The 18,423-nt window shown below is 39.4% G+C and overlaps 4 protein-coding genes across 4 annotated transcripts in view; 2 read left to right on the top strand and 2 right to left on the bottom strand.

Moving 5' to 3' along the window:
- Window positions 1-4,400, top strand: part of BATDEDRAFT_29352 (uncharacterized protein) — a gene marked incomplete at both ends in the record, with an annotated part of 6,575 nt that extends 2,175 nt beyond the window's left edge. Inside the window, 5 exons of the mRNA XM_006675575.1 lie at window positions 20-167; window positions 295-681; window positions 745-800; window positions 3,391-3,395; window positions 4,371-4,400. Coding sequence (XP_006675638.1) covers window positions 20-167; window positions 295-681; window positions 745-800; window positions 3,391-3,395; window positions 4,371-4,400 — 626 coding nt within the window. The remainder of the gene's footprint in view (window positions 1-19; window positions 168-294; window positions 682-744; window positions 801-3,390; window positions 3,396-4,370) is intronic.
- Window positions 4,367-6,324, top strand: BATDEDRAFT_8805 (uncharacterized protein; the record flags this gene model as incomplete). Its single annotated transcript, XM_006674984.1, has 8 exons — window positions 4,367-4,462; window positions 4,589-4,726; window positions 4,813-4,896; window positions 4,968-5,075; window positions 5,152-5,400; window positions 5,480-5,690; window positions 5,775-5,916; window positions 5,979-6,324. Coding segments are annotated over 8 exons (1,374 nt in total), but the record flags the coding sequence as incomplete, so codon positions are not given.
- A 158-nt stretch (window positions 6,325-6,482) lies between these two features.
- On the bottom strand, window positions 6,483-13,304 carry BATDEDRAFT_85050 (ubiquitin-binding serine/threonine protein kinase VPS15; the record flags this gene model as incomplete). The annotated part of the gene is made up of 24 exons (XM_006676342.1): window positions 6,483-7,027; window positions 7,122-7,348; window positions 7,426-7,901; window positions 7,986-8,098; window positions 8,182-8,266; window positions 8,351-8,638; window positions 8,725-8,802; window positions 8,882-9,239; window positions 9,303-9,444; window positions 9,546-9,769; window positions 9,838-9,983; window positions 10,071-10,214; window positions 10,309-10,403; window positions 10,496-10,704; window positions 10,792-10,880; window positions 10,969-11,104; window positions 11,186-11,479; window positions 11,558-11,873; window positions 11,951-12,297; window positions 12,376-12,477; window positions 12,558-12,642; window positions 12,735-12,855; window positions 12,958-13,082; window positions 13,210-13,304. 24 exons carry the CDS (start codon window positions 13,302-13,304, stop codon window positions 6,655-6,657), a joined length of 4,668 nt encoding a protein of 1,555 aa, XP_006676405.1. The 3' UTR covers window positions 6,483-6,654.
- Window positions 13,305-13,839: 535 nt separating this feature from the next.
- On the bottom strand, window positions 13,840-18,386 carry BATDEDRAFT_34244 (uncharacterized protein). The gene is made up of 4 exons (XM_006675737.1): window positions 17,716-18,386; window positions 16,907-17,500; window positions 15,400-16,755; window positions 13,840-15,305 (listed from the first exon to the last, which is right to left on the bottom strand). The coding sequence occupies exons 1-4, from the start codon at window positions 18,257-18,259 to the stop codon at window positions 14,665-14,667; spliced, it is 3,135 nt and encodes a 1,044-aa protein (XP_006675800.1). The 5' UTR covers window positions 18,260-18,386; the 3' UTR covers window positions 13,840-14,664.
- Window positions 18,387-18,423: the final 37 nt, after the last annotated feature.

Below are 18,423 nucleotides of genomic sequence, written 5' to 3' on the forward strand. Positions count from 1 at the left end.
TTCTGATCAATTCGTCAAGTGAAACTATTCAACTTTGCTTCGGACCGTGTCAAAGTTATCTTCCATCCCGAGTTTTTGAGTTCCAACAATCCTTTGCTTGCTATTGATTACGAGGATTTTGTTCGTGGCTGCCATCTTGGTGTTTTTCCATCTTACTACGAGCCATGGTATGTGATATATCAATGTTATTATGTGGTTGAATTTTTGAGCAGTTGGCATTGAATTTATAGTGCAGTCGGACTAGAATGGTTTACTCATACATTTTGAATATGTTTTAATTTGATTGGGTTCTAGGGGATATACTCCTGCCGAGTGCACGGTTATGGGTGTGCCATCAATTACAACCAATCTTTCTGGATTTGGCTGCTTCATGTCTGAAATGATTTCTGTTCCATCTGACTATGGAATCTATATTGTGGATCGCAGACTTAAATCTGTTGAAGAGTCGGTCAATCAGCTGGCGGACCACATGGTTGAATTTTGCAAAAAGACCCGTCGTCAACGTATCAACCAACGCAATCGTACTGAGCGGTTGTCAGATGTGTTGGACTGGAAGCGCATGGGTCAAGAGTACATCAAGGCACGATGGGTTGCCATTCGTCGCAAGTACCCAGCTCTGGTTGCCAAGCATGATGAGGAATGTGGAGAAAACTCGGATGATGATGGTAAATCAGACTTCCAGTATGGCTATGAAAGCGATGCCAATCCAGCTGGTATGCAGCGTGAAGATCTTTCATCGCTAAGATATCACCAAAAAGTTCCTCGTCCACCTAGCATGCCTGGATCACCTCGCTTGCGAGGTGAAATGATCGAAGATGAGGTCACTGCTCATTTGTTTTCTTCCGAGGACGACAAAGATATGAATGTGAGTGCGCTCATGTCAGAGCTCAGAGCATTGGGACTTCGCGGGACTGCAGAGGATTTTGTTCCACCTTCCAATGGATCTAGTACACCAAAATAAATGCTGGCTTTTATTTTAGTTTTTTACTCGGTATAGCGTCTGCAAAGGTATACGCTTGATCGAGTTTAATCAGCTATACTTTGAACCAAGCTACATACACGAGTGAAGAAATAAACATCATTGTACTAAACAATTATATCGTGCCAATATTTTTATTCAGCATATACTTTAAATTGTAGCAGTACTTGATCTAAACTTGGTTTATTTGAATGCATTCTTGAAAAACTGTATTTAATCCAAATACATTTAAACCTTGTCAAAAACAAAATCGCTGCATTGAAAAAGCAATATTGGTCTGGTAAAACTAGCAAGTCAGATATCAAAGGTTGAAAATTCAGAGTTTGGCAGCCATAGTCGGACTCTCCAAAATATGGCGATCAATATACTGGTTTGTAAAGATATCAGTAGGATCCAACCGAGATCTGATGGCACAGAATGAATCAAATTGGGGATATCGCTCGCGCAAGTCCTTTGCAGTCAAATGATGTTCCTAGTGGAAAACTCGAATGTTAAATGTTTTATAGCCAGTAGTATGATTCGCCTTTGAACATCTCAAAAAATACCTTTGCCCAATGGGGACGACCTCCAAGACTCATCATGATGGATTCGTATCCTTTCCAATAAGCAGCCTTGTCCACCTCCATTCCATATGGTCTACGTTTACATAACCATACGTCAATATCAAAGTTTTAGCAAACTATAGTCAAATGCATGTATGGTTACCTATACATGATGATTCCAATAAAGCAGGTATCATGTCCGTATGACATGCTCATAGGAATATCATCTGCCTTGACAAAGCGGATCTCAATTGGAGAGTGTGCCACGATTTTTGGATGCTCCTCGAGAAATGCTTTCAATTTAACAAGAGCCTCGGGTGCTTTTGTCCTAGAGTATCAGAGTATGCATTGGATATAGTAGATATTTAATGTGTGGTTGCTGACTGATTCATCAAACATGTACATTCCTAGTTTTTATATTCCAAACATACCATTCGATGGCCCACTCGGTAACATATTGCGAAAATAGGCAGTCAAAGTTGAAAACATTGAAACTCTTGCCAATGGCAGACACTGGTGCGCTGAAGAGTAGATTAAAAATTTGGCGATTGATGGTAGGAACTAGCGACGGAAACCATGTCGAGGCATATAATGAGGCTTCGTATCCATGCACACCGAAAAGAGTGTTTTTAAGCCAATCAGACTGAGTTGTTTGAGGTAGCTAAATACAAGAGTTTACCGAAAGCAACCCATCTGTTTAATCTATTTTGAACCAAAAGACAACGAAAATAGGAAACAAACTCGTAAATATGAATTCATCAATTACCTCTGATGTACGAGTGCCTTTCCAAACAATGCAATTATCTGAATGGGGAAACCACCAGAATCGTACATGGTCAGCACTCTGAACATGCGCTCCAAAATCGTTGATCATACTTTTGAACTGAATGGGTTTTTGAATCGACTTGATTTGGTATGCAGAAACAACCTGCAGTTTAACCCGAGTAATTACACCGAGACAACCGAGAGAGCATAATGCTGCCAAAAACAGATCTGGACTGGATTCTCGCGACAGAGTGAGGATCTCGCCATTAGCAATGACAAGACGGAGCTCCAAAACCATCGAGGCAAGGATTCCGAATTTGATTCCGGTGCCATGAGTTCCAGTGCTGATGGCACCGGCAATACTCTGTTCAGAGATTGATCCCAGATTCAAAAGTGCCAATCCAAGACGATCCAGTAAATCATTCAGTTGGTGAAGTTTAATCCCAGCACCCACAGTGATCTGCAGTGCTTCCATATCAACCTAGACGGATAGAAACAGTGATCATTTCATCAGCATCATTCTATGGTAGATAAACCATAACGTATAATTATCATCCATCCATTTAGTGGATACCACAATAAACTACCGCTCAATCAATATAAAGCCAGTATAGCTAAAAGGCAATCACCTTGCTGACAGTAGCGAGAGCATCAATGTTTAGCAGAATGCCAGTTGTACAAGAAATGTCTGATGGGGAGTGGCCAGTGCCAACGACTCGCAGCTTTAGGTTGTGCTTATGAGCCATGGCGATTGCCTGCACAACATCCGCTTCTGTCTGGGCCATGAGCACTAACGCTGGCTTGCATGAAAAGGTCTTTGCCCAGTTCTGGAATGTCTGGTTTCTAAGCTGCTTCATCTGTAATTGGTCTTTACGATCCTCGTTCTGCTCATGCATGGCTACTGATTTATAGCCGTATTCACCTTGTATTCAAAGCTGCCTGCCGAAGCACTTCAATCGAGTTGCTGCCATTGGATTTCCATTTGGTCTGACCATCACGTTATTGCTATCAGGTTCGATTTCTTATCGTTATATTGCTTCAATACTTTATAACGCTCAGAAACTGCATCGATGAATTCATTCCAACATGCCATTCAATGTTTAGACCGAGTCAGTTGGATTAGTTGAATGAGTATCGATATGACTTGCTACGATATTATCCAGAAATAGTATAAACCAATCTATTTCCTGCTCTCCGGTGCCAATTCATGTATCTGCTGACCACTCATCTAAATATCCATGGTCAGTCTGCTCCAACAGACCCTAACCCCACGCCAACACTATTTCAAGTATTACAATATCATATTAAACCTGCTATATAAATATGCCAAAATAACTGTTTATCAACTACATCCATCAACAGCTTAATACCCCGTCACCTAATACTACACCCCCTCGGTCCTTTCTGCTCTCCACACTTGTTTCAATAAATACGGCCCTGCCTTTGTTGGTGGTCAACACCCTTCGCCATTTATAGATTATATTTGAGTGGATATTAACTAAACGCGTTCAAATCTATATAAAGTGACAGCGAGGATTTGTCATTTACTTTTCAACACTCGAATTCAACCCGATACTTTAGTATATTGCTCATTTATTCACGCTCACCCAATATTTCAGCTTCACAATAAAACCACTTTCAAACCATTTTGGTCATGTCAGCTTCAATTCTCGGGTCGATCCCTCGCAGCAGTGGCAAGTCCAACCTAAATGAAATGGTTAACGCTCTACAAACAAGCGCACCCACCAACCTGATAGACCCTAAAGTCACACTTTCAGTAGCTGTTGCTGCAGAGTCATTAACATCTAGTCTTGCTGCAATGGATATTGGGGGCGCGAAGTATTGCGCGACACAGTCTGAAATGCGTGAGCCAAAGACTGCTGTTGCTGATACTCAGTCAAGACAAAATACGGTACATATGTCTGATACACCTGAACCCACAGCAGCATTTAATCAAACTACTTTGCGTAGTGCTAGCATCATGAAGCTATGTACGTACTCTGCTGTATTGTTTACAACTTAAACTTGACATTTGTTGTACAACGTGGTTTGCTCATCCAATTATTGCATTATTTAAATATTAGATTTTATGGATCATTACTTTGACTTGTTGACCTATTTGGACAATCGCAAACAGCGTTTAGAGCAATTTAAAAGGCAGCTTACGGAATCAAAGGTAATGAACTCTTTAGGGTTAGAATGTTGTCCACTATAGATTTGAATATCATTTACTATCAGTATGTTTTCAAACAAATATTCATGTATTCAAGTCGACTTACATTAAAATACTTTATCAAATCAGCTACCAGAAGAAAAGGTAGATCAAGAATGGTCCATATACAATGGTCGTGAGCGAGCATATTTGCGTAAGCGTCGGACACGCATGCGAATGAGCCATTTTCAAATTGTAAAGCAAGTCGGACAAGGTGGCTATGGACAGGTACAAAGAGGGATTTAAATTTTATGGGTTGCCTTATTGTTCTGATGGATAACTAATATAATATGATCTTGAATTTTCGACTCTAGGTGTTTTTGGCTAAAAAAAAGGATACTAGCGAACTGTGTGCTTTAAAGCGGATGAACAAAAAGTTGCTGATGCGTATGGGAGAGGTATGGATTGATGATGCAATTTGTGATGCAATCCCCTAAAAATATTAACATTTCGTTTTTCATTTTAACAGATTCAGCATATTTTGACTGAGCGAGATATTTTAGCGCGTACAGACTCTCCATGGCTTGTCAATCTGTTGTATGCTTTTCAAGACATGGACAATGTTTATCTTGCCATGGTGAGTGGAATCAGTAGACGTACACTGCAGTTTTTCATATGGAAGCAATGCATCTCTAACAGCATTTATCTTTTAGGAATTTGTTCCAGGTGGAGATTTCCGCACTTTACTAAATGCCAGTGGTGTGCTTCGTCATGAATGTGTGCGTTTTTATTTTTCAGAAATGTGTGCAGCCGTTTTCTCTTTACATAATTTTGGTTACATACATCGAGATCTCAAGCCAGAAAACTTTCTAATTGATGCATCAGGACATATCAAATTGACAGACTTTGGTCTTAGTCGAGGTACGCTTTCGCCTCAAATTATGGAATCACTGCGTCAAAAGGTAACTTGTCGATGCCTTTTGAAATATTGCTCGATAATATACTTTAATTTTGACTCTTGTATTTTGAATACTGATTTAGCTGGAGAGACTTAAAAATGCACCATTGACGCTTAAAAGTCATAACGATCGATTCAATACTTACAGATCGATGCGTAAAGAACTTCGTGCATTTACTCTAGTTGGATCGCCTGATTACATGGCACCTGAAGTGCTTGTTAGTCGAGAGCAAGGATATGATTTGACTGTTGATTATTGGTCGCTTGGATGCATTTTATTTGAGTGCTTAACAGGTGAATTATTTTTTAAAAAGTTCATACTTGAGTATCTTTTGATAGCGATTGCATGACTAACCAGTTTTTATTTGAATTTGCTAGGATATCCTCCATTTACTGCAAACTCTACTGATGATGTTTGGTTAAATGTGTATCACTGGAGCAAAGTTCTTGAGCGTCCTGTTTATGTTGGACAGGATGAAGAGTTTAACCTTGAAGATTGTGCCTGGGATTTGATCACAAAGTAGGTATTTTTATGATGAAGATGTGTAAAATAATTGACTAATTAGTTTAAAATTTTTCTAGACTGATTGCCAACCATGAGGATCGATACAAAATTCCTGAGCAAATCATATCTCATTCTTTTCTTGAACCGTATATTAAATTCACTGCTCTTCGAGCTCCCGAAGGACCCAAACCTCCACTGATTCCCAAACTCACTTCCTCAATTGACACGTCGTATTTTGACGACTTTAATGATCCAACCGACATGGAGCGGTACAAAGAAGTTCATCAACGCCAAACAGATCTTGAAAAAAGCGGATCCGAGTTGGCTGGTGTAGATACCTGCCGCAATCTGCGCAGTGCGTTTGTTGGATTCACTTTTAAACACAACCAAGCAATTCCTGATCATCTTCCGACTTTGGTGTAATACTTGAAACGATTCCTTTTTCACCACATACCCTCTGGTTTTAATCAACAATTATCAACAACTCAATATATCCTCAAAACCTTTCCTAATAAGCTTGCTAATAACACTACTGATAAAAAGCTTCGCTACTTTAAAACATTACAAGCTAACAGAGCTGTACTAAAAATAAAGATGCTTGATTCAAATTTTATTCACTCAATTTGGTGGTATTTGATCCAGAAATAAAATAGTTTATATATCACTTTACACTTGAACGGGTGAAAAGTGCTTGCAGGAAGACATCTTGTCTTGAACTTACTTTTACAAATAGATGCGTGTGATAATGGGAAGTTATTGCCATACTTTAACCACACCGTCTCTACCACCAGTAATGATCATTGGATGAGGATACTGAGTGACGGCAACATCCATGATTTCATCAAGGTGAGTTCGGGGAATTGCACTGGTGATAAGCTCAGCACTTGTTTTGAACATAGGTTCGGCCTGTCGTGATGATCGCTTCGCATTGCTTCCGCCTTGATGATTTCGACCCTTTGACTGAGATTCATCTTCACTGTTCATACCGGGGAGATTGCGCAGCGGAGACCATGTCCCGCTCATTACTGGAGATTTTGACAGATCCGTGGCTGAAGCAGAGGAGATTGGAAAAAAGTGTTGAGATTGCATTTCGACATTGAAAACAGTATCACCATACAGTTGTGAACTAGTCCGTTTCAACAACAAATATATGTAGAATGAGAATCTCCAATGCAGAATAATCAATCCCTCACCAAAAAACAAAGAATCATTCGATTTACCTGTACTTGGGTAACGGTGCAGTTTCATCCCGTCCACAAACAACAAAGCTGTCGGTCATTTTAGAAAGATTCCAAAATCTAAGTTTGCGACCCATTCCAACAGTAGCCATGAATGGTACTTCAGGATGAACACAAAATGATCGAACACCATGATGTTTAGAGACATTGTAAAGTGAGAGCGATGCAGAGTCATCAACAAAATTGTGTTTTGTAGGTGGTGAAAGTGCCTAGAATAGATATAGCAGCCACTACAGATAAGAAGCATGCATAGCAACTTGAATACATAGTACACAAACATATTTACACTTAATCCTTCGCCGTAAGCTCGATTCAAATCATTTCCCATGTCAATATTGGAACGAGATCCAGATCCGCCAACATCATTAAGAATACAAAACACTTCGGCACATTCACCAGTGCTTATATTCCACACAGACACTTCTTCAGTCGATGTACCGACAGCCATAGCAACCAACTTCCCATTAGAGTTTATGCCTGCGCGGCTTTGACTACGAAAGGCATATTGGGAAAGCTTATTAATGCGTGAGCGAGAAGGATGAGCCCAGGAATTTATACACAGTTGGAATCGAGTGTCCCACAAAGTGAGAACGCCGCGATGCGTACCAGCCATGATCCACATCCTACGTGGATCAACAGTCATGGATGTCAATACTCCATAGTGTGGTGGAATTTGGAATGACCACGCTTCTTTCATGGTACGTAAATCGAGTGCGCAAAGACGACCGCGTGTTGTGCCATAAATAAGCAAGGACTCCGTATCTATTTGCATAATACATTCCATCAATATCCTGTTTTAAAAACAATCAAATGCATCGTAATTCAATTAAAACTTGAGAATCCTACCTGATTCAGAATGATCGACCATGGTTGCATACTCATGATCCAATTTAATCGACCTGGCAAGTGGCATTCCAGTATACTTTAAAGCACTACCTTGCGGTTTAACATATTCAACCCTAAAATGAAAAGTTGATTTATTGATACTCAGATCAATATCTCAATCAGAAAAGCAAAGCATTAGATACGGTGAATAGTATACCTGTTGATATGAATCTGACCATTTGTAGCAGCAGATACAATACTATGTCGATTTTCACAAAATGAAATTGCCTTGACTCTACCACCTGCATTTCAAAGTTTATAAAAAAATAGACACAATTAAACTCGGCTAAATATAAAAAACCATAAGCCATGTTGTCTACAACTACCTGTTCCAGCATAGGTAACACGAGCACGGTTGGCAACATTTGTATGTAGTCGATTGGTGTCCCATAGTTTGACAGTTCCATCATCTGAACACGTTGCAAAAAAATTATGGTCTGGAGCAACAGCAATGCCATTTACTTGTAATGTGTGTTCTGGAAAATGAGCGACCAATATACCCTTTGGCTTCCATCCTTTAAATTCAGACTGTGTGGCTGCACCAGTATAAGTTCGTTTAAGGCGGGGATCGACAGTAGCTGTGCGACTTGCAAGTGTTACTCTAGTGCCAAGTTCTATTACACATCAGATATATATTGATCACAAGTTTATGTCAATAGAGAATCAAAGCGGATCAAAGTATAAATGACATTGGATATACCTGGTAGTGACGGAGGAAATAATTCTCTGGTCTTTTTTTCAAGAACTTTACGAATATACTTTTCTTGGCCATCGGCAGCTAGTATCAGTGATAACACATGTATTAGCATTATTAACGGATATTCTACTCAAATCATCGCAATCAACTGGATGATTACCAGTAGCAGATGTCAAACTCTCAGTAATTTTTCCACGGCCAGAAATTCGTTTCGACAATCTATCTGCTCCTCCAGGGATAGTTGTAGGGTCTGCAGTAAGATCATAATTGCCAATACTACTAGTTTTGGATTGTCGTCTTGGATTTCCAGGCAAGCCAGTGTTTGATCGAGGCCGTGGAATGATTTTACGTAGTGACACTCCTCCCTCGACATCTACAGATGCCAAAGAGGATGCAATATCTTCCGATTCTACAGAAAATGTGCTGTCTTGAGCATTGGATCCTGCAGTGATGACACTAAAACGACTTCCTCGTCGCCCATCCCCAACACCGATGGCTGACCCAGTATTAGAGCTTGGCTGTATATATGAAATAGGTCAGAAAACCTCGTTTAGATGCAACATATCAATACACAAGAATACCTTGCGAGGCGGCTGACTGTGGATCTGATATTGAGAAATAGGAGGGGTCAAAAAAACAGTATGAAGTGTTACGTCATAATCTCTAAGAGCAATGCGTCCAAAGTCCGTCAAAGGCAGCGCGTTCATAGACAAGGTCGTTTTTCTATACAGGTGATTCCAATTGTAATACAAAACCATGTAAGTTGCGCCAATATATCACCATCAAAAGAATTTCTGCTATCAGTAGATAATATTGATACATACCGTTGGCGAGTGGCAGTAGATTTGGCAATGAAGTACTTTAACGCAAATAGCTTCTCTTTATCTTCATCACTCATGCCCATGTCTTTAAGCCTGACAAGTAATTCGTTGCGATCATTGCTGTGGGAGTCTGTGTTTTGATTGCTGGAATTCAAACCAGTAGGTCGCGTTTCAGGATTTGATCGAGACGCAAATAAGATAGCTTGTTCATAAAGACTTCGTGGAAGCTAAAAAATTAAAACATTAGTGAGTTTCAAGCACTACTCAGTAGACAGATAATTACAGATGCACATACTGGGCTCCTTATACTCTCCAGCAGTGAAATTTGACTAAAATTAAATGTTTTGTAGCGCAAAAACGGCTTGACCATAGGATAAAGCACACAGCGAATATCAATTGGCGGAAGAATACGAACGGTTGATGATAAAAATGCGACAACACCTAGACCATCAGTATGTAAGCTGAATCGCCATAAAATACACTTGAATCGTGTAAAATAAAGCAAGTACTATCAAATTTAAAGCTCACCATAGCGAATCCAGCGATTTGGGTGGCAGACCAGCGGTAACACAGTGACACATAGTTCTTTAATTTTTATCTTACTTATAAGACCAAGTTCAGCCAGAGATGTCAACGAGCCAAGTACTTTTTCTACAACAAACTCTTCCGAGTCTATTCAATATTCAAAATATACAGCACAGTGAATATACACAATTCAATCAAAAGTGCAGCAAGCTACAATATGCATCAGTTAATTTAAGCTTACCAGTCAGAGCTTGCACCATTAATGGTAAAATATACTCATCAAGACTACGAATTCCAACAAAAGTACCGACACCAACTATAGTTTCATAAAAAGCACTGTAATAAACACACTGTTAGATATGAGTCGCGATAAGCATGCCAGCCAACACAACTAGTGCTAATGTATCAAACAATATTAATCTAACTACCTTCTTAAAGACCAATCTGGATCATTTAGATATGTAATCATGTGTAACAATAAAACATCATTGGCCTTTTGTCTTCCAAAAAAAATGCACAGACGAGGCATCTCAGCCAATAAAGAACGCTTGACGATTGACTGGGGATCAACCAAGAGCGTTTCTACGTCTTCTTGGATAATATCCTGTAAATACCGCTGATTGGCATCATAGCCCATCTACCATGATCATGATATAATCATCATCCACCCAATCCAAATAAATCAGTATATAACATATCTGATATGCATTCAAGTAATGCATACCTGATACATATTGCTGTCCATATTCAAATCACAGTTGCTTTCGGTTTTTAGTATTTGTGAGAGCTCTAAAAACTGAAGTGAAATCTCAGCTACAGATGCAATGGGTATGTTAATTTGATAGTGTCCACCAAATTATTTAAATTTTTAGTAATCGCCATATAGTCATTCAGCTATTACCTATTGATGATATGCATTGAGCGTATGCTGCACGAGCCAATACGTTTGAATCTGTAGCAAACTTTCGAAGGCCTGGAAGTATATACTCTGGAAATATATTAGCATCTGAGGGAGTAATGGATTTAACAGTGAGAAGCTAATTTAACCAGTAAATTATTATTCAGCCGTTAGTATGTCAATTGGCAAAAATATTAAATTTCAAACATCTTGGATATACCAGTTGTGTCAACGTAGTCAATGCATTAATGCGAACAGTGGGGTTTTCATCCGTCAACAGTACGAAAATGTATGGCACGACCCTGTCTAATTTGTGCTCATCGGAAACTTGTATTCCCAATGCTAGCAATAGATCGAGTCCCCTTAGTCGAGAAGTAGAATACAATGTATTTCGGATTGCTGCACATACAATCGCAATAAAAATCAAACTCGTATCTTCTGAAAGCGAACTTTTTCCAATAAAAAGTGAGTTTGAAGTAAAATTTGGTATGTGTACATGAACAGGAAGAAGTGACTAAAACTCTAGAATTAGTAGTGTGTCGAAAAGATCATCAAATGCAGTTGAATCTAGTTAGAGCTGGCATAAAAATACCTTTATGGTTTCCCCTTCCAACCCTATATCTGTAAACTTTTCCAAAACGGTATCCTTATTATCTGCAGGATTCGAGACATTGTTCAAAGATTCAGTCGATTTGTGATGGTTGGGAATCTGCAGTGCATCTGCAATACGTTCAAAATCCTGATACACTCTGTCTATTTTTGCGTCTGCATCTGCAACTATCGCATTGGAACTATTTGCCAAAAATACAAAGTACTGTGCCATATTGGATGCTGAGTATGGATCTGATAGTGATGCAAGGTATGGATGAAAAAAAGAACAAAAATAGTCTGGAAAAGCTTGGTTTCTCCTAGACATACAAGGAGTTAGTTTGACAGATTAAAATCTGAATGTGCCATCCAAGTATACTATGGTGTTTCAAATTACCATTTTGAAATATACTCGCGCATGGATAATCGCTCATTTGGATCTATTTGAATCATGTGCTTTACCAATTCACGTATCGGAACATCAGAAATGGTATCTAATAGTACACTAGGGTCGTATGCTTTTTTCCGATATTGCAACAACTGTGATAATGTAAATAATGGAGTGCCATCCAGGATAAGCTCAGAAATAGTACAACCAACTGAAAATATGTCCATTTCAGCTGTCAACCTTGCGTTTTGATCTTGGGCAATAGGGTCACCAGACTCGTAGAATCGTTCAGGAGCCAAGTAGCATGCTCGTCGACTGGATGTATCAAAAAAAAATGTAAAATCGGCAGGATTATCCTGATTGATTCCATAATGGAATGTTAGCATGCTTGCAGCCACAATATATAGTCGAGGCAATTTGTTGATACCCATTACCTCGGGTAGATAAGCCGGCTTGAATGAGCTGAAATCAGCAACATAAACCCAATTCCAGCTTGTAACAAAAATGTTTTCGGTCTTGATATCTCCATGAAAAATCTATATTCAAAACTGTGAGTTTCTTTTGGAATATTAAAAATTAGCTTAAAACCAAAGTGGGTTATCCAGCGTTTTGGCACCTGTTTTGAATGAGCTTCAGCTACACCAGACAAAATCTGAAATATGATCCATCTCTTTTCCAAAGCTGTGAGTAATGGACGATTACTGTGATGGCACCAATCCAGATGAAATGATGAGTATGATTGCAACAAGGCTAGAAACAACCGAAATACAACATCCTGGTTTGCAATACTGACCTGATTCGATCATACAGATTGCTGGCAATATACTGACGGATCATGTATCCAGCACGATCAGACTCGCTGATAATTTGGTATGGTAAGATATTCGGAATATCTTGCAAAGCATCTCGCTCCACTTGAATGATACAAAACAGGATATTGGCCATTAGAATGCAGTACAACCACATGAAATTAAGCACTTGACGATGACTGATCACATTCGCATTTACCAACATACATTGAAGAGTTTTGACATATTTTTTGAGAGAAAGACTAGGCTCTGGCTTGATAAATATTTTAACGACCACAAGACCTTCTGGATGTCTACATCTAATAGTTTTGAGAAATCTGGAACTTCCTAGACTGTGATTTGGTAGCAAATGGTTTAATCGTGCAAGTCAGCATAATGAAATCGATTTCCAGTTCAAGATGATGGCATAGGATCATCGCTCAAACACCGACTGCAGGACTCGAGCAATCCGGCATTCACCTTTTCTCGTATAAAACATCCGGCAACTCGCCAACATAGCTGTCGATTCCAGCAAGGGTAGCTCGTGGTCTGGCATTAGACACCAAATTGCCCATTTACAAGTCTGATGGCAAGTTGAATGAATGCTAAATATTCAAACTTGCAATCTGAAGCACTTGCTCGAATCATCTTGATTATTGGCTCTGAATGTCTGCATCGGGCCATTCATCTAAACAGTCGCTTCCTTTAGTGTGTATTCCTTCTACTAGCTTGCGAAGCAAGCAGAAACCTCTAGTTGAGCCCATACATGAAACTGCCATTCGGACAAACGGTCGAGTCCTCATTCAGCACACTGAGAGAGCGAGACTAGCAAGGTCTGTTCATGCATGCATTTGCTCACTCCCACTCTATCCAAACTAGCACACATATTCTAGCAATACTCTTTATTAATGAATTATATATAGACAAACCAACAAGGACCCATCAAGGCGATCTGAACTGCGACATCATACATTTCAAGGGCATAGATATTTTGTAGATAGAAATATCAATGGTTTAAACAGCTGCAGGTAAATGGTTTTATAGGCTAACCAACCCATTCAGATGTATGCGATACAACGACAACTGTCTAGCGTCATCAAACTTCATTTTAATTGGATTCTAAATGCATTTATTCTCCTCAATCAGTCCACAAGAGAATATCAACAAATCCAAAGATCGCCATCCTAGTAATACCTCGTTACCTACTATATTGGGATCAGCATCAGATACTAGACATTGTTCTGCTACCAAAACCATACAACATTCTCTTATTGCTTCAAAAAAAACATATACAACTGGTCCATTTCGCTACATTCGGCATATTCAAAAAGCCAATACGGAAAGTAGTGTTCAGCATTGTTTACATCCGTGCATAGATTTAACTCTCGATAGCAATGATCTCAGTAAGGATCAAACCATATTACCCATAGCTGAATCTTCTGTCAGTACGCTGCACAAATGTTTCAAGCCATCACATAGTCAAACTCAGCATATTTACGATTCCCTGCACGAAAACAGTTGGTGTACGCTTCATTGTCTGGACTCGTATCAGGTAATTTATGTGTTCCATGTCCTGTTACTTTTAAGCTCGCGCATGTTTAATGATTGCATGGCTCAGCAGTATCAGATTGAAAAGACTGATGAAACTACCAGCTAACACGGTTATTATATTACTAGAGCCCGATAAAAGCTAAACTAGAGCTAATTCGCCTTTTAGCTGGTTCAGGTCAACAATCCACTTTAGACTCGTTCCATTCAGATATACCAGCCAGCTCTACTCAATTCAAATAAATCATTCATTTTTATAATATTAGGAACTTGATAGTGGACATCTGCATATTAAAAAGTCAAACTGCCAAACCCAACGATTGAATATTCTTCGAGGCTATAGTAGTTCAAGACTAATGTTTAAAAGTAACAATGAGCAGTAAATCATTATCTACGTAGACTCGAAGTCCGCTGTGATTTTGATTTACTGGAAATGTTGTCGCCAGAATGGAACTCTGGGAGCGAAACATTCGTCGAGTTCATATTTGCCAAGGCACTACTGCTAAACGAGAGCCTTCTAGAGCGTGGCATTGAAAGAAAGTTTCCGTCTTGTCCTTGACCGCCATCTCCTATTCTATATTGAAGTAAACTTTTAAACCTGCGTGACTCTTCCGGAGTGACCTTTTCTATATCAGTTGCGTCAAGCGTCGATCCAAGAGATGTATCCAAAAGATCCAAAAACTGTTTTTCCATCACTTTGTCAACCTTGACATCAGTTCCTAGCATTTTGCGAAGTTTGTTGAGTCGTATCAATTTTGAACGTTTGCTCTGGTCGTCTTCTAAAAAGTCTGCAGACGTTCCAGAGATAATAGATGTTGCAGGATCTGCTGTCTCTGGACTGGTTTCAGTCGGATTGATATGAAATAATCTTGCGTCGCTACTGACTGCTCGATACAGACTACCCGATCGACTGGGAAACGTATCGTCAAAGGGTTTAACACATGGTAAAGCACTATTTTGTTGGCTTGACCTAATACCAGGCTCACTATGTACGTCTGAACACTCGCTCACCGAGTGCGAGTTTGATACTAATTGAATTCGCGTAAGTTGAAATTAGTATCATTAATACCAGCATAAATCGAATTCAACTGGCATGATAAAAGCTTTAAATACAAATCTTACCCTGATGATCATCGACGGTTGTCTTGGCAATATATTGCGTGTCGTCTGCGACAGATGGGTAAGATAAAATTGCCTGAGCAGGAACAGTAGCACCCAACAGTCTTTCCAATTTATCAGAAGTCTTTTTAAATTGCTTTTTTTCTGCCAAAGTCAAAGGCCGAGCTTGAGGTGGGGATCGAGGTGCAGAAGATTGTGCCTCTATCACATCAGTTTCGTTGATGCGATGACCCAAAACTTGTGAAAGCTTGTCATAGCGAAGTTTATTGACCATTCTTGCAGAATCAACTGTCTCAGTACTAGAAGTTACATCCATATCAAGCACGCTAGAATTCTCTTCAAACTTGTATAGTTCAAAATCAATTAAACACGAATTCAAATCCAAAGCGTCCAAATTAAGATGGACTTCAAAGTTGTCGACAGGTTGGACTGTATCAGAAGGTGTACTTCCAACAAAGTCGAGTAAATCAATAGTTTTACCCTTACTAGCTACTAATGGAGTTGTGACCTGTTCAGAAACTGTCTGAGCATCCAATACCTCACCCAACATAGTGCGCAGTTTTCGTGCACGACGATTCAGTGCTCGTTTTTCAGCTCGAGTAAGCTCGTTTTGATTGCTTAGTGGAGGCTGATGTTCTTCCGATACAGGATAATTTGTATTGTCGTTTTCTTCATCATCAGAGTCATTACCGCTCTCATCACCTTCCTCTCCAGCAAGAGTGTTGATTTGAATTTGCCTTTTCATATGGCGTTTGGGAAGTCTTGACTCACCAAAAAACTCTGTTAGCTTTTCAGCCTTTTTGCGTTTTGTAAGATCGACTTGGTGGTTTTCTGGATCGATTGTACATGTAATTTTTGAAATCCCATCATCGCTTGCAGTACCATTTGTAGTTGAACCCATTGATAATTTCCGACTCTTGACATGTCGATGGCTATTGTGCATAGCATCAGTAGTGCAACTATGGTGACCAAAAGAATCGGTTTGAACAGTTTGCTGAAGCATATGCTCGTCGGTTGGTCGTTGACCAAAAAACTTTGTTAGCTTCTTTTCCTTTTGTTTGCGCTTTTGGCGATCTGCCCATGCATTACGATTGGTGGTGTTGAAATACCCACGAATGATTGAACTAACTAGTGGAAAGTATCGACCAATAATTCCGCCAAGTACACTTTGTCGAAAAAACATGGACGAAATAGACGGAAACTTTCCGTTTCCAAATGTATCAAGCGCCATTTGAGCTTTATCAGATGTAGGATCACTCAGTATATTGACGATTTCAGCAATCTGATCAAATTTTTGATCATCTGAAAACATGGTATCATAACTCCAAAGTACACGACTTTGAATATACGTGTAGCGGTCTAGATGATTGAATATTATATACCAAATGCATGGGAATAAAGCAAAGTCGATTAATATGTATTCCATAGTCAACATTGCTTTACATTCAAACTAAAATACATAGCAAAACATTCAATTGGTGGAGTAGGATGAGAATATTGAGTTGCTTACCGCTAAGCTTAAATTCTAAAAACTTTTCAAACATGGGAGCCTTTTCGTATCGAGCATAGGCGTGACCTTTGATCATAGTGTAAGCGTGATCTTGAACCTCATCAAACATGGTGATCTCTGGGCACTCTGGAGGGGGCCACGGAATATCCTTGCGAACATCGGCAGAAATATTGAGATTCAGAGGAGCAATTTCTGGAGAAATGTATGTGAGATAAAGATACTGTGCAAACGTACGTCGAATAGCAGGATCCTGAATTGTTTTATAAATTTCGGCTTCGATCCAAAATAAAGAGTTCTCGATCGAGTACTCTTGTAGACAAAACTCGTTAAAAAATTGCATAGATACAATATTATGCAATACGGAATGCAGGCGGTCATCCATTGTTGACGATCGAATAGTATTGCTGCGTGTCAAAGAGCCTGGGCTCATCTCTGTAGTAGTCTCTGGTTTGGTTTGGGTGTATTTGATGTCAATAAGAGCAAAAACCGAATCGGCAACAATCCCACTTTTGTTGAAGATGGCCTCTTCCTCATGTGTCAACTGTACTGCTTTATTGGCATCTTCGTCACTTTCCTCATCCTGTCCATACGCAACTAAATATAGCCATTGTTTATCAAGATATAAATAAAGCGAATTGATTGGGAGTGGTAAATAGTAGCACAAGTCGCCCAGACAATAGCCAGAATCAATGGATTTTCAGTAAATAAAGGTTGACAATTGCAAAAAAGCAATACTTTGTATGCCAACAGCCACTCCAAACATCTTGCTTGGTTGAAATAGTCGACTAATGCATCAATAAATTACATACCTTCTTCGGAAGTTACAGCAGTTACAGAATCATTGAATGCAAGAACATCGCCAACCTTGGCAGTGAATTTAAGACCTAGATTGCCAGAATCATAAAGCTGCGTTATTTGAATAAGTCTGGCTTGGCCCTTGCTGTCAGCAATACATCCAAGCAAATCCGTATCAAAAAGTAAATGATGCTTTTCATCCATTAGGTATCGAACAGCATACTCTGCCTCGACTTGTCGAGCAATATATTCGATTGTTTGAGTACGGTCTACGACCAAAGGAATCATTTTGCCATTGCTAAAGTGCACCTGGATACGAATGAATTGATTAATATGCTCCGTAGTCCGTTGTTTGCACTTTAGCAGTGACATGGATCGTTTTGATTTGCGGTGTTGGCGATATTGGACCAAACGTTGGGATATAGAAGCACTGAGTGAGTTGGATAACGAAAGGTCATTTGACGAAGTTAATATTGGGTTGTTTAAACTCTCTTCCAGGTCTGAGGCGTTGCTGATAAAATGGCAGTGTTTGACCTCTGCAACTGACTGTTCTGCCATCTGAAAAACTGTACTATAAAGCAGTCAAAACGAATATATTCGTATAAATACGAGTATAGGTTGATTAGGATACGTCAAATTACAGCCGTATTCACGTAAAATGGAACACTTTTGTACCTTGCAGTACTTTAATTTGCTTTGGAATAAACAATGGCTATATATTT

This window comes from Batrachochytrium dendrobatidis (genome assembly GCF_000203795.2).
Source record: "Batrachochytrium dendrobatidis JAM81 unplaced genomic scaffold BATDEscaffold_1, whole genome shotgun sequence".
NCBI lineage: Eukaryota > Fungi > Chytridiomycota > Chytridiomycetes > Rhizophydiales > Batrachochytrium > Batrachochytrium dendrobatidis.

Bases quoted from the DNA above. Each gene is read 5' to 3' on its own strand.
- BATDEDRAFT_34244 (XM_006675737.1), bottom strand. From the start codon at position 18,259: ATGGCAGAACAGTCAGTTGCAGAGGTCAAACACTGCCATTTTATCAGC. The intron at 17,501-17,715 runs GTATGTAATTTA...GGCTATATTTAG, and splicing joins TGCTGTAACTTCCGAAGAAG to TTGCGTATGGACAGGATGAG. The intron at 16,756-16,906 runs GTAAGCAACTCA...TCAATCATCTAG, and splicing joins TTTAGAATTTAAGCTTAGCG to ACCGCTACACGTATATTCAA.